Below are 15,176 nucleotides of genomic sequence, written 5' to 3' on the forward strand. Positions count from 1 at the left end.
ATCTTATCATAAGGTACTGATAATATGCTCCTAATATCCTGGTTATATACTGATATTATTCTGGTACTGATAATATACTGGTTATGTACTGAGAATGTACTGATAATATACTGGTAATGTACTGATTATATACTGCTTATGTACTTATATTGTAATAAACTGGTAATGTACTGATACTGTAATATACTGGTTATGTACTGACAAGAAACTGGTAATGTACTGAAAATATACTGATAATGATAATATACTGATGATATACTGGTTAAGTACTGATATTATACTGGTACTGTACTGATGATATACTGGTAATGTACTGATTATATACTGGTAATATACCGGTAATGTACTGATAATATACTGGTTATGTTCTGATAATATACTGGTTATGTACTGATACTGTAATAAACTGGTTATGTACTTAAACTGTAATATACTGGTTATGTACTGATAATATACTGGTTGTGTACTGATAATATACTGGTTAAATACTGATAATATACGGGTTATGTACTGATAATATACTGGTTATATACTGATAATATACTGGTTATGTTCTGATACTGTAATAAACTGATTATGTACTGATAATATACTGGTTATGTACGGTTAATATACTGGTTATGTACTGATAATATACTGGTTATGTACTGATAATATACCTATTATGTACTGATACTATACAGGTTATGTACTGATACTGTAATACACTGGTTATGTACTGATAATATACTGGTTATTTACTAATAATATACTGGTTATGTACTGATAATATACTGATACATATGTTGTAGAAATCGCACGACATAACGACACATAAGATTAAGTGAATGAACAAACCTTCTACACACTGATCAAGGATTTCCAGTCATCTATGTCGTCGGCGATATCTAAAATATAAAAACGTTAATAAATTAATGACGTGATAATCTGATCGTTGTTCTTTTCCCTTATACCTATTATTCTAAATTAAAATGCACTTTGCACATCGATTCCTTGTTGCCTCTATTTACCTTTGCATGAATGAACATGATTATGCAAACGGCCTTGAACAATTTGATAAATACAATGCTGAGATAGGTCTAACTGTTTAAATAAACTGTTTCAACAGATGTTCAAGTTGAAATATTACCATTAATATTCAGATTGAAAACCAATCTGTAGAACGATCGTCAGAAAATATCCTGAGAGCACTTAACTTATATTTTATGTTTTTTAAAAACATTTTTTTAGTTTGCGTGGCCTTGGAAAACGTATATTTAAGTTTTAGTGATATCACAGGTACACGAATTTCAATTTCATATAAAGTTATTTTTTCAGGATATTTTAACATGCTTCTTACGAACTACGACTAAACATCGTGACGACTTTCAATATCTTATGTGTCATGAAAACGGATTGTTGATTTCATCATATAACCATTATATTTCAAACCTTCATGCTGGTTTGAAATCTAAAAATACGTTTTGACTCCAAACGCTCTTTTATGCATCTTCAGAGTCCCGGATTCTCCGCTATCGATATTTAGAATTCTTTCCACCCTTGCTCGCGGTAAGCGATTTGATAGGTAGCAGATATGATGAAAACATACCTATTGTTAGGCTGATTCCTGTTCATTAAAGATTGCAAAAAGGAGCGACACCAGACTGCAAGGCCGTTCCATTTTACCGTTACGCGTCCTCGAGATTCTTTTAGTGTACATTAAAGGATCAGACAAGTCTACTTGTATCATCTTCATGATGGCGTGTACAATTTCTTTTTTGTTATCATGTCATATTCTAAGAGTGTTAGAGAAGATATGTATATCAAGAACAATGATGTTTTTTGACGACGTCACAATGCAACTTGAAGTTTATAAAACCATTAAGTATTAGCGTACTTATGAATGTGTCGACAGTTATTGATGTGTCAATATAGAAATCGGGATACATTGCAACTCACTTATTGTAGAGTAAATGCAATCGATAAGGAGGCACGGTAGTCTAGTGGTAGGACGCCAGGATCGTGACCGAAGGGTTGCGGGTTCGAGTCACGGCACGGCGCTGTGTTGTATCTTTGAGCAAGACACTTTACTCCACTTATTCCAGTCTACTCAGCTGTTAATGAGTACGTGGTTAAGACGTGCTAAAATTGTTGAATGCTAGCTGTTAGCGCCGAAATGGCAGCTCCGGCTGTATGCTCCCCAGAGAGTTGAGAAAGTAACCACGGATAATAATTTGTGAACCGCTTTGAGACGACCTACGAACAAGGTTGTGATAAAACGGTATATAAGAACCTCGAATTATTATTATTATCATTATCATATTCCTGGAACCGCATTGAGTCGCCTAAATGGTTGATTCATACGAAGGTCACATGCTATTTGAGACGGGAGAAACGCGTCAAATTGATGCTTTTTCAATTGCGTTCATAGTATTTTGAACTCAATTTCATCTAGAAGTGTTCGTTTACGGATTTGCAGCGGAAATGTAGATATTGCGACATCAGGATGTACTTGAGTGTACATGTCTAACATTAACATGGTATGCATCTTACCTGGCAGTTTGTTAACATCCATCTCGACATCAAAAAATATTGATTCGATTTGTGCTGATAATGATTCAAACTCTGGTTTGAGATTCATCAATTCATCCAGGATACCTGTAAAAAAAAATACGTAAACCTTTAAATTTTCCTTTAACAAACTTTATCGTTATACGTGTTAGTTATTGACTTAAGGTAATAGGATTGTGGCACCATTTCTCAGTAGAATTTCTTCCAATTTTGTAGTTATATAGCGTTGAAGTAAAGAAAATGTTCTGCCACAAAAAAATATAGGTTGTCATAATTTAAAGGATTTGAAATGAAAATTTATGTAAAAAGGAGTGAGTTTTGAAAAAAAAATGAAAGACACAATTTTAGGCAAAATAATGTCAATAAAAATGATACTGACATAGATTAGTATTGAATTAATGTATATCAATTTAATAAGTGCTGAAATTGTGTAAAATTAGTTATCTATAAACGTTTAAAAATTGACATTTTATAATAAAACCATGTACATATAGTAATTGCATGTAAAGAGTTATCTTTCTTGAAAAACTTCACAGTAGTGAAATAGGTAGCCGGGTTCCTGAAGTACATAAAAATGGACACATGTGACTCATTGATAAAAAAAAAATAAAAAAAAATAATGCCTGGATTGCTTTGAAATACTTTAATATTGAGAGAACACACTGTTCTGTCAATAATAAACATGCAATATTTATCAGTTTAATATCAAACATCAGAATATGCGGAAATTGTGATACTGTCTCCCTACATTGGATTTTCAACTAGGGATGCACTTCCTATTTCCGTTTATCAATACACTCCTATGACCTTAAGAAGCAGCATGATCTTTTGTTTCAGAATCATGATCTGTTTGAAATCTGTCAATGTTGCAGTGTTGCAAGTATAATTATGATGTATATATAAATTAAAAAATGAACAATATGCATTTTAGAAACATTACTTATATATGTAAGACCTTATACTATGCTAAAAGAATGTTTAAGAATATATACACTAACACTTACCGTTAAGTTCCGCAATTTGTTTGGCCAGACCCAAAGCATCGGTAAAGTCATCATTCAGTCGCTCAGTTTTGTCACGGATTTCCTGCACTGTTACACCTTGCAGCTCTGCAATGTGGAGAGTATATGAAAACGGTATCGGGTATACATATATTCTAGGGTAATCAGTGAAAATACGGGCACCCTGTAAGCTAGTTTACTATTTATGTATAACGGGATATCAAGGAATGACCAAGACAACTTAACATTTGTTTGCAATTTAACTTGATGAGTGTATGACAACTCACCACTAGCATGCTATTTAACTTGATGAGAGTAAAACAACTCACCACTAGCATGCTATTTAACTTGATGAGAGTATGACAACTCACCACTAGCTTGCTATTTTACTTAATGAGAGTAAAACAACTCACCACTCGCTTGCAATTTAACTTGTTGAAGGAATGACAACTCACCACTAGCTTGCTATTTTACTTAATGAGAGTATAACAACTCACCACTCGCTTGCAATTTAACTTGTTGAGAGTATGACAACTCACCACTAGCTTGCTATTTAACTCGATGAGAGTAAAACAACTCACCACTAGCTTGCAATTTAACTTGATGAGAGTATGACAACTGACCACTAACATGCTATTTAACTTGATGAGAGTATGACAACTCACCACTAGCTTGCTATTTTACTTAATGAGAGTAAAACAACTCACCACTCGCTTGCAATTTAACTTGTTGAAGGAATGACAAATCACCACTAGCTTGCAATTTAACTTGATGAGAGTATGACAACTCACCATTAGCTTGCTATTTAACTTGATGAGAGTATGACAACTAAACACTAGCTTGCTGTTTAACCTGATCAGAGAATGACAACTAAACACTAGCTTGTTGTTTAACGTGATGAGAGAATGACAACTTAACACTAGCTTGTTGTTTAACGTGATGAGAGAATGACAAATAAACACTAGCTTGTTGTTTAACGCGATGAGAGAAAGACAACTTAACACTAGCTAGTTGTTTAACTTGATCAGAGAATGACAACTAAACACTAGCTAGTTGTTTAACTTGATCAGAGAATGACAACTAAACACTAGCTTGTTGTTTAACTTGATGAGAGTATGACAACTTAACACTAGCTAGTTGTTTAACTTGATCAGAGAATAACAACTAAACACTAGCTTGTTTTTTAACTTCATGAGAGAATGAAAACTAAACACTAGCTTTTTGTTTAACTTGATGAGAGAATGACAACTAAACAGCTTGATATTTAACTTGATGAGAGAATGGCAACTTAACACTAGCTTGTTGTTTAACGTGATGAGAGTATGACAACTCACCACTAGCTTGTTGTTTAACGTGATGAGAGTATGACAACTGACCACTAGCTTGCTATTTTACTTAATGAGAGTAAAACAACTCACCACTCGCTTGCAATTTAACTTGTTGAAGGAATGACAACTCACCACTAGCTTGCAATTTAACTTGATGAGAGTATGACAACTCACCATTAGCTTGCTATTTAACTTGATAAGAGTATGACAACTAAACACTAGCTTGCTGTTTAACGTGATGAGAGAATGACAAATAAACACTAGCTTGTTGTTTAACGCGATGAGAGAAAGACAACTTAACACTAGCTAGTTGTTTAACTTGATCAGAGAATGACAACTAAACACTAGCTTGTTGTTTCACTTGATAAGAGAATGACAACTAAACACTAGCTTGTTGTTTAACTTCATGAGAGAATGAAAGCTAAACACTAGCTTGTTGTTTAACTTGATGAGAGTATGACAACTTAACACTAGCTTGTTGTTTAACTTGATGAGATAATGACAACTAAACAGCTTGATATTTAACTTGATGAGGAAATGACAACTTAACACTAGCCTACTGTTTAACTTGATGAGAGAATGACAACTAAACACTAGCTTGTTGTTTAACGTGATGAGAGAATGACAACTTAACACTAGCTTGTTTTTTAACTTCATGAGAGAATGAGAACTAAACACTAGCTTTTTGTTTAACTTGATGAGAGAATGACAACTAAACAGCTTGATATTTAACTTGATGAGAGAATGGCAACTTAACACTAGCTTGATATTTAACGTGGTGAGAGAATGACAGCTTAACACTAGCTTGTTGTTTAACTTGATGAGAGAATGACAACTAAACAGCTTGATATTTAACGTGATGAGAGAATGACAGGTTAACACTAGCTTGCTAATTAATAGTTACAGTTTTTGGCAGTGGTACGGGTATCCTTAAAACATGTTTAATAACCGGAAGACACAAAAATTGAATATTACCTTTTTCTAATCTAGCTTTATCTGCAACTAGTTCCAAAGCGTGTTTCAGTTGCTGGAATAGAAAAAAAAGACGTCTATCGTTGCTGCGATATAATGAAAACCAATTATTATAGAAATAGAGGTTTCCCAAAGAGCATTGTTTGATTATCACATTTATCTCTCTCTCGAGTTAGTTAATATTCAAATTGTATAAAGACACGAGGTTTACACCATGGAAGATGACGTCACAAAGCAATGATACTTACACGTCATAATTAGAATACTGACTAACGAAATCACGTCGAGACTATTACCCACTAGAGGGTAACCAAAAATGCTTTTTTAACTCCTAGCAGGTTTATCAAATGAGGAACACCTTTAAATTGTTGTGGACGGCTACTCTAACATGTAGGTAGACATGTACCTAAGGTATGCTGTCCATTGTAATTTAAAAGCTGTTCGTTCCTCGTCAAAAGTAGAAATGTTCCATGGCGGAATCGACATTTTCCGGTACTGTAGTGCCTGATGGTATAGGAGCTTAAACATGATAATAGCTATCATAACTACAATCCTCCTTCTTGTGTTATTTACAATCCGAACATGAATTTGAAAGTCACATTTTAGCGCTACTAATTCTATCACCGAAAGATTCTTGGGCTTTAAGAAGGGTTAAACTAATTTAATATAGCTTGCAGGTAACCGTTGAATACTTTAATTTATGCTATTCTGACATTGCTGACGTCATAAAACCGCAATGTTTCCGACTGTATTTGTAATTCTAATTTCTGAATAGTTTGCGTTGCTCAGCGATGAAATTACGGCGCAAAGTTATTTTGCTTTTATCAGAAACTAATAAAAAATCTTTAGATCAATGTTTAGTCTTTCTTTCGGATTAAATCATGAGGAAAGATCATGTTTTTGTTTTTTTAGCGTTATACGGTACATACCGAAAACTGTGTGCACTTTGCACACTGTGTGCAGTACACATTTGTTTTTGTGCAAACCGTTTTTTGAGGTCACAAACGTGCAGGTTTGTTTCGGTCTCAATAGAGCACACAGTTCTTCCGGTATATGCCGTTAACCCCTAAAATAATACTGCTTATTCCTGAAATATATGAGTTTCTGACGACACGCTTTGAATAACAGTCACATGGGGCAGCTTAATCTTCACTGCACCTCGTTGCAGAATACTTTAATATATATGGCTTCTATGGTTTCCAAATCATGTTGGAAATCGAAGAAGCGATTTGGTCGACAAAGCTGCAAAAAACAGCACTTAACCTGCAAATAAACAATATTTTATCCTGATTCTAAACCTGATGTTACCAGTTGAATCAAACGTAACTGGCAGTGAAGACTGTCGGATAATATTAGCAATATTTCTATTGCATTTCAACCCCTATCAGAGAAGACCGTAGGAAGGGGGTTGTCCTTTTACGCATGTGTACTTAATTCAGCGAGAGGATCAGCCCTTATGCCATTCGTGCAACGAACATATGACTGTTGATAGAATATGCCAATTATAGCCAAATTCGAGACAAAGCATTCGACGTTCCTGTATAGTGTTGCATACAATTAATTTGACAAAGAGTTTCGAATATCTGTGTGAAATTGGCCTATACCATCAAATTTAAAATTTGGAAAACACTTGTTATAATAAAATCTGACCTTTTTGCAGTGTACTAATGTATAAAAAAAATAAGTTTTTACCATTCAAGTCCCTTTATTAGTGTATCAAATTTTGTAACCATCGGGAACCGTCGGCATTTCCGCTCGTTCACGGAAAATGCCGATGGTTCCCGATTGGATTAGAGTTGCCCCTAATTATGAACTACCAGGCCCGCTATGACTTCGGCATTGCTGGACCGTTTAACAATTAAAATGCTAACTGACGTCATGCGTTTTCATTTTAGTGTCAGTTTTTCATTGAAATAAGATCTCGGAATATAACATATTTTTGTATAATCAATTGAATACAATTATGAACATAGTAAAAGACATTTAACACATTAAAAAGTCTATCGTAAACTTGAACAGTGTTTGTTCATCGATGATAAATTTTAGGCAGCTATATCGATATTTGTGAAAAATGGAGGCTGATTTTTTTTTCAAATTTTGAAAAAGAAAATCTTATACTCCAAATTTCGACTCCCGTTATTATGAAAGTATGTGTGAACATAAGTATTACATAATACATTGTAGTACATGACTAGTTACACATGAAATAACTTGTGTACACGGAATGGTTAGATTGCAGACGTCATGAAGACAAAATTCAAATCATGAATATTTTAATAACTATTGATATCAAAAAGTAAAACGTACATGTCACAAAATTAAAAAAAAAATCCCTGTAAGCTAAAAGCAATGAAAATATTTGACTGGGTTTATTAAAATAAATTAAATAATTAATTAGATACTGCACTGAATGAAATATACCCGATAAAAACGTGTCCAGCGCATTTTCCTTTCTTCAATTCAAAACATTTTATTTAAAAGGGACATGTTTTTTCTCATACATTTCCGAAAAAAAGTTTTAAAACAGCATTGGCTGCGCAGCTTTGCAACTAAAATCGATGGCATTTGATAACTGAATATCACGTTGTGCACAATTATTCAAACCATGTGTCCGAAAGTCAAATATGATATACATTTGTGTACTTACACTTTTACTATCGGCCAGACTCCCGATGACCAGCCCGAAAAGGAGAAGAGATGTACACACACCCTTCATGATGATAGAATAGGATCCGATGGTCAGTTTTGGACGATGGTCAAGCTTTTATACCGGCCACTGCGACCAGCGTGACTCTAAACATCTTTATTTAGATATATCTCAAAATGTTTTTGTGTACTGGATAGTTAGACTACGTAACACATTGCTAAGACGGATTTCTATAAGACGACTTTTATTATTGGACTATTGGTCACGACAATGGTAGCCATGACAATACACTGTGACTTTTAACACAGCCTGCCGGTCAAGGTTGGTAGCCACACGTAATTTGCAAAAGAATGGTCAACTGTTACTTTCACCTGTGCACATATAAAAGTTGTGTCCACACATAAAATTGAACGATATTCTAAGTTACTCTTGTGCCGTTTAAATAGAAATCGTGTTTTTGAAATATTGTTGATCACAACAGAAACGTTTACGTATTCAAGGTGTCTTTTAATTTATTGGTTTGTAAACTGTTGTTATTTTCTCACCGATTTGCCCAGCGTCAACGCGCTAGTATCGTTTAGATTCAATATTAGTTTAACCTGACACAACATTCACCGTTTTCTATGTCTTTATAGGCGTTAAGGTACTACCTTATTTAGAAATACTTAATAATAGCATTCTCTTTCTATTGAATCCGTTAAACGAACAAACCGTATTACGCTGGTGTCACGTCGACCGGGCGTGATGTTTGGGCTGCAACGATACATTAACATACAATACGTATCACGGTACTGTGGTCACGATACAATACGTACAACGATACTGTGGTCACGATACAATATGTACAGCGATACATTAACATACGATACGTACCACGATGCTGTGGTCACGGTACAATACGTACCACGATAATGTGGTCACGATAAAATACGTACAACCATACTGTGGTTACGATATAATACGTATCACGCTAATGTGGTTACGATACAATACGTATCACGATAATGTGGTCACGATACAATACGTATCACGATACTGTGGTCACGATACAATAAGTACCACGATACTGTGGTCACGATACAATACGTACTACGATACTGTGGTCACGATACAATACGTACCACGATACTGTGGTCACGATACAATACGTACCACGATACTGTGGTCACGATACAATACGTATCACGATAATGTGGTCACGATGAAATACGTATCACGATAATGTGGTCACGATACAATATGTATCACGATACATATACTAATAGTAGAAGCAAAGCAAAAAAATATTTTGCAAACTTTTAATGGCAATATGACAACAGGATAAAGATTTGGTCCAACATGAGCATGAGTTGAAAGTTTCACACAATTCACATTTTTCGACATGCATGCCGATTTGGAGCTTTCAATCGTCATGTGGGAACGTATATGAGAAGACAAAATTAAAAAACAAGAAAATCTGGAAAATATCGTAGGTATATCATGATCTCCCCAACGCTATTGTGCATCGTACCGTATTCAAAATATCGCGATATATCGTCACACGAAATATCAATGCAACCCTAATATATCTATATATTGTATGATGTACATTTAAGTTAAAGCTAGTTTAACTTTTCCTCGTGTTCGTGCATAAAATAACATAAAAGTGAAGTTCGAAAATGTTCGAACTTCTGACTTTTGATATTTCACAAACAAGCGCACAAACTTATAAAGGCCATACACAGAAAATTACAAAACAACAAAGACAAAAGAATACGATATTTTCGGGCAGGTCCTGAGGGCTTTCACCGTCGAATTACGTCTGTGGATGCAAATTCCGCAGGTAATATTTAACTGTGACTTGTATCATGTATATATTTAGTTGAACTTAAACGGTATTTTCTTTCAAAAATTTTCCCGTCTACGAAATCGATGTGGAGTATCGTAATACCTAAAGAGGAGCTTGTATGCTTTTTCTGTATTGTATGGGATTAATGAATAAAGATTTTTTATGGCGAGCTAAAATTTAAAAAAAACCTTCTTCCATAAATATCATATAAATTGAAACGAGTGTATAGTGCTGTTCACTTCGTATACATAACCAGGATTTACAACAAATATTCGTGAAAATATTTCCTTGGGCTGACTGAAAATATATTAAATCCACATTTGTACATGCGCTTCCAAGTTAGTATTAATTATTTATTTGGAAACCCATGCGAAAGCATTATACTGACAAAACTGATTTCAAATCACAGAAACTCAAAAATATCGATATCTATATAGCTACCTTTCAGTGAAGTGTACAAAGTTCACGTGTTCGAAAGTTACAGCCGGACCGGCAATCTTGGGAGAACCTATTTAAAAAAAGGAGGACACTCACTGTTTTGCAAATGACCGCTTGTTAGATATTAAATATAAGTTCAATATCAGTGAACAGTTATTAAAATAAGAATAAATACTAGAGAGAATAAAAAAATAATTCCAAAGTTAAAACCATTTGAGTAAAAACTTTTGAAACCATAACTCGTCATTAACTTGATAAGATGGACGTGTATCGCTTCTTTACAACATAGAAAAGCCCCAAAAGAGTTAGTTTCACAATTCTGTACCATTGGAATGAACACTTTTGAAATCCCTTACTCGCCTTTAACAGAGTATCGCGTTATTATGTACTTCCCGGTACGTTGTTCATACCGATTCGCACTAAAGACCTTGTCGATGCAATAGAACTGGGACGGACACGTCAAGTCATATAGGTACATTCAGCTTAATCCGATTTATAAAAACTTTATAAACTTTATCTATTTTACAACAATTAGGAAACAAGCTAATTCAACTTGTATTTATCACTCTTGTGTGCCATGAGTGTTGGCCTGGATGTTAGCGATTCGTGTGAGAGGAAACTGGAGTACCAGGAAAACATTCACGTGGTCGGGCAGGTGACTTAATACCTTTGCACGTCCAATCAGGGAATCGAACCCCGGTCGACTTAATGAAAGGCAAGTGCGCTATTCAATGTGCCACGCGAACACCCTACGTACACTTCGTACTTAGTATCGTTCTAAAGTCTTGTATCGTTTAACATTTTAGAAACTTTAATATAGACAACTTTATAACAAAGCTAATTGCATCCTTTTACTTATAAACCCTGATGGTTAAAACATCAGGGGTCCTGTCATTTGTACTATTGAATTTTGTTTGATACATGTCAGTATTCAGTTTAAGTGGATTTTGAATAAAACTGTTTTGAAACACAAACGTTTCCCTTGAACTCTATTTGAGTGTCAGCTGATTTGGTTTACCTATGGTCATCGGGGATAATAGAACATGGTCTCGTTGTTCACTGTTCATAAGTAAGTTCATACGTTTATTGGCCTTTAGCCTTTCGGCTAATCAGCATAAACATTACAACACATTTTATAAAATTGAGTGAGTGATACACAGCAAAACAGATATATTATGGAGGATGGACAATATACATGTAATTATTCATTTGATCTCAGTTGTGAAGCAGCAATAAAAAATTTGAAAAAGATTTTTTTTCAATTTCTTCTTATTTCTAACAGAAAGTAAGCTAATTAATTTAAACATAGACGGTCTAATTCTGTAATATCTATCAATGTGTTGTGTTCTTACTTCGTTGTAAAACGGACAAACATGAATAAAATGCAATTCGTCTTCTATATTGCCTAAATTACACTTTAAACATAGTCTTTCATTTCGAGGTATTCTCTCATATCTGCCCCTTTCTATACGAAGGTCGTGTGAAGATAATCTTAATTTCGTAATGGTTAAAATACAAGATTTACAAAGATAATACTGACGACAATTAACCTCGGGCAGATATCTATATAAAAAACATTTCGTAGAGTTTTCAAAAAAAATGTTCATATTTTGTATGAAAACATCACGTAGACGTAGTTTAACGTCCATTAATTACATTTGCGTGGCATTGTCACTATATAGCCTCTTTGAAAGCTGTGTCGTTGATGGGACTTTAATAACCATGCAGCACGAGACACAATTCTTAGCGTATTTATACACCACTGACCGGAACTACAATATCCAATGTAAATAAACATGACGGCTGCTGAAATATCGATGGGCATTGTAAGACATGTCATTGTAAATTTATGTGCAAAATAAAAAAAAATAAAAAAATACTTTTATTACAACAAAAACAAGACCAAGCTCTGCAATATAGTACAAAATGCACATCGGTTGAAATCACCAACGCCGACAATGGAAACAACATTAACACTCATGCAATTTATCAGAAATATCGTCTGTTACACTGCACTGATCAACAGGGGTTCGTTACAAATGTCTGAAATACACATATTCTATAGACATACTGACACATAATGATACACATACACATTTTAGACATTTATAACGAACCCCTGTGTTCCGCCGCAATATCACTCACTTTGTGTGTCATTCAAATAGATCATAAATATCATACAAAAACAGTTCAATGCTTAAGTATAAGTTGATTCTTACATACAACTTTCTGATCATACCAAACATATCCAAAACCTATAGACATTAACATTGATTTAACATTACTAAGCCAGTTAGCCTTTGTATTTACTTCAGACAATATATCATTATACAAGGCTTTCAAAATACAGTTCTCTGTTTCAAGTAATTTCAACCAATACTTAATTATTCTCATTTTCCGTATTATACAAAGTGTTAATCTACCAAGTTCAGAGTACAACATATTGTTTGGAGTACACCTTCTAACAAAAATCTATGTGCACTTTCTCTACGTCAGTGGCAGCATCCCATGGAATCCCCACACTTCCCAGCCGTAGTTTAATACACTTGAAACATAAATATCGAATACGTATATTTTAGTTTCAATGTAAAAAAAAATGTTATTACAAATATTCATTATGCGTTATACACATTTTCGACCTTGCTGACTAATAATATTCTGAGTTTGGGTAAACTTTCCATTATAAAACAATGTAACACCCAGCTAATTGAAGGATTCAGAAAAAAAAGACAGTATCCTCCGCATACATAATCAAAATCAGCGATGTATCTCTTAATTCCACACATTCAGTGGTTTTCATGATCAACTCATTTTCCAAATCATTGATGTAAAGAGAAAAAGGAAAGGGAGATAACCCTTCCCCTTGCCCGTTTTTGACATTGAAAAGGGTAGATAACTCCGACTCATATTTTACACAAGATCTAACCATTTCATAAAAGGATTAAACGATAGTGTATATTTTTCCAGTGACCATATTCCTGGCTAACTTATAAAACTATTTCTTACGATAAATAGTGTCAAACGCTTTTTCATAGTCTATGAAACAGCAATGAAGTTTTTTTCTTTTAGGAATTGTAACAAAAATCTATTAATTACGCCGTGAAGTGTAAAAAGAGCGGCAGTTGTCCCAAAAATAGGGCGAAAACCAAACTGAGCGTATGATATAATTTTATTACTATCTGACCACTATAACAATATGTTATTAAGAATACAAGTAAACGGTTTCGACAGACAACTTACTAAAGTTATGCCTCTATAGTTATCGGTATCACTAACATTACCTTTTTTTATGTAGTGGAATAATAATACCACGTGATCAATACTCTGGAAATATACCTCCGGTGAAAATCAAATTAGATAATTGTTTTAACAATGGCACAAAAATGTCTTTAAAATTCACAAAATATTCATTTAGTAGGTTGTCTAACCCTGGAGACTTATTCGGTTTGGATTTGTTTATGACATTTAAAATTGCAGTCTCTGTGATTTCATTGTTTAATTCATGAAATATACATTCATCAGAATTGTATTCTATATCATCAGAATTATTCTCATCAGCATCAAAAAATCTTTTTGAAATGATCATAAAATTCTTTTATAGTTTAAACGATAAAACTGTTTCGGGTTTGCTTTACGCAAGTAATTCATTCTATTACCTTCATGCGTCTTAAATCTTTTTTTCGTCTTGCACTCACCAAAACACTTCTATTTTAGGGAGTACGCGAAAATTTAAAGTCAGCAAGCGCTTTCATATATCTTTTGTATACAAACTTAAAATGATTGTCAAATCAAGGTTTGTCATTAGAGACACATCTACCAGTTCTGTCGGTCCTGGATTTGTACGAAAAAGTCTTGCCACAAAATGGCGTGCATACATCACACAACAAGGAAGACAAGTTTACTACACACTGGTTTACATGTACAGAATTGTTCTCTAGTGACGTAACCATTTCGTTTAACTCATTTTGTTTGGTAACTAATTCATCATGCATTCTTTCTATATCAGCGTCGTTCCATCTATACACAGTATGCGTTTCGATCCCGAAATGCTACTTACCCCGTGGAGTCTAACTTACACGTACGTTTGTATTATAGAGGTAACGAGGTTCAGGTGGGGAGGCTGTGTGAAAATCGTGAGAATGTCATTAAAGAATAAATCCTTCATGATCTGATCGATTGCCTTAACTCATTCACCCCTGAAGACACATTTGAATTCTCCCAATTTAGAGGATGGAATAGTTCATTATGAAACGTCAGGGGTGATTGAGTTAATATTCAGTTGGTCTATACGTTTGTTTTGTTGTGATACATTCGCAACCAATTTTATTCTTACTTTGTAAGTTGTTACGTATCAACTTGGATTCATACGGCAAGGAGGAGACAATAAAAGTCAGCAATGCTTTATTTTAGAA

At 34.1% G+C, this 15,176-nt stretch overlaps 1 protein-coding gene across 1 annotated transcript; it reads right to left on the reverse strand.

Moving 5' to 3' along the window:
• Positions 1–840: 840 nt before the first annotated feature.
• LOC110443833 lies at positions 841–8,567 on the reverse strand. Its single transcript, XM_021488255.1, has 5 exons — positions 8,499–8,567; positions 5,855–5,906; positions 3,555–3,659; positions 2,533–2,637; positions 841–887 (listed from the first exon to the last, which is right to left on the reverse strand). The coding sequence occupies exons 1-5, from the start codon at positions 8,565–8,567 to the stop codon at positions 841–843; spliced, it is 378 nt and encodes a 125-aa protein (XP_021343930.1).
• Between the last annotated feature and the right edge of the window lie 6,609 nt (positions 8,568–15,176).

The sequence above is a fragment of the Mizuhopecten yessoensis genome, unplaced genomic scaffold, assembly GCF_002113885.1.
Source record: "Mizuhopecten yessoensis strain PY_sf001 unplaced genomic scaffold, ASM211388v2 scaffold716361, whole genome shotgun sequence".
NCBI classification, from domain to species: Eukaryota; Metazoa; Mollusca; class Bivalvia; order Pectinida; family Pectinidae; genus Mizuhopecten; species Mizuhopecten yessoensis.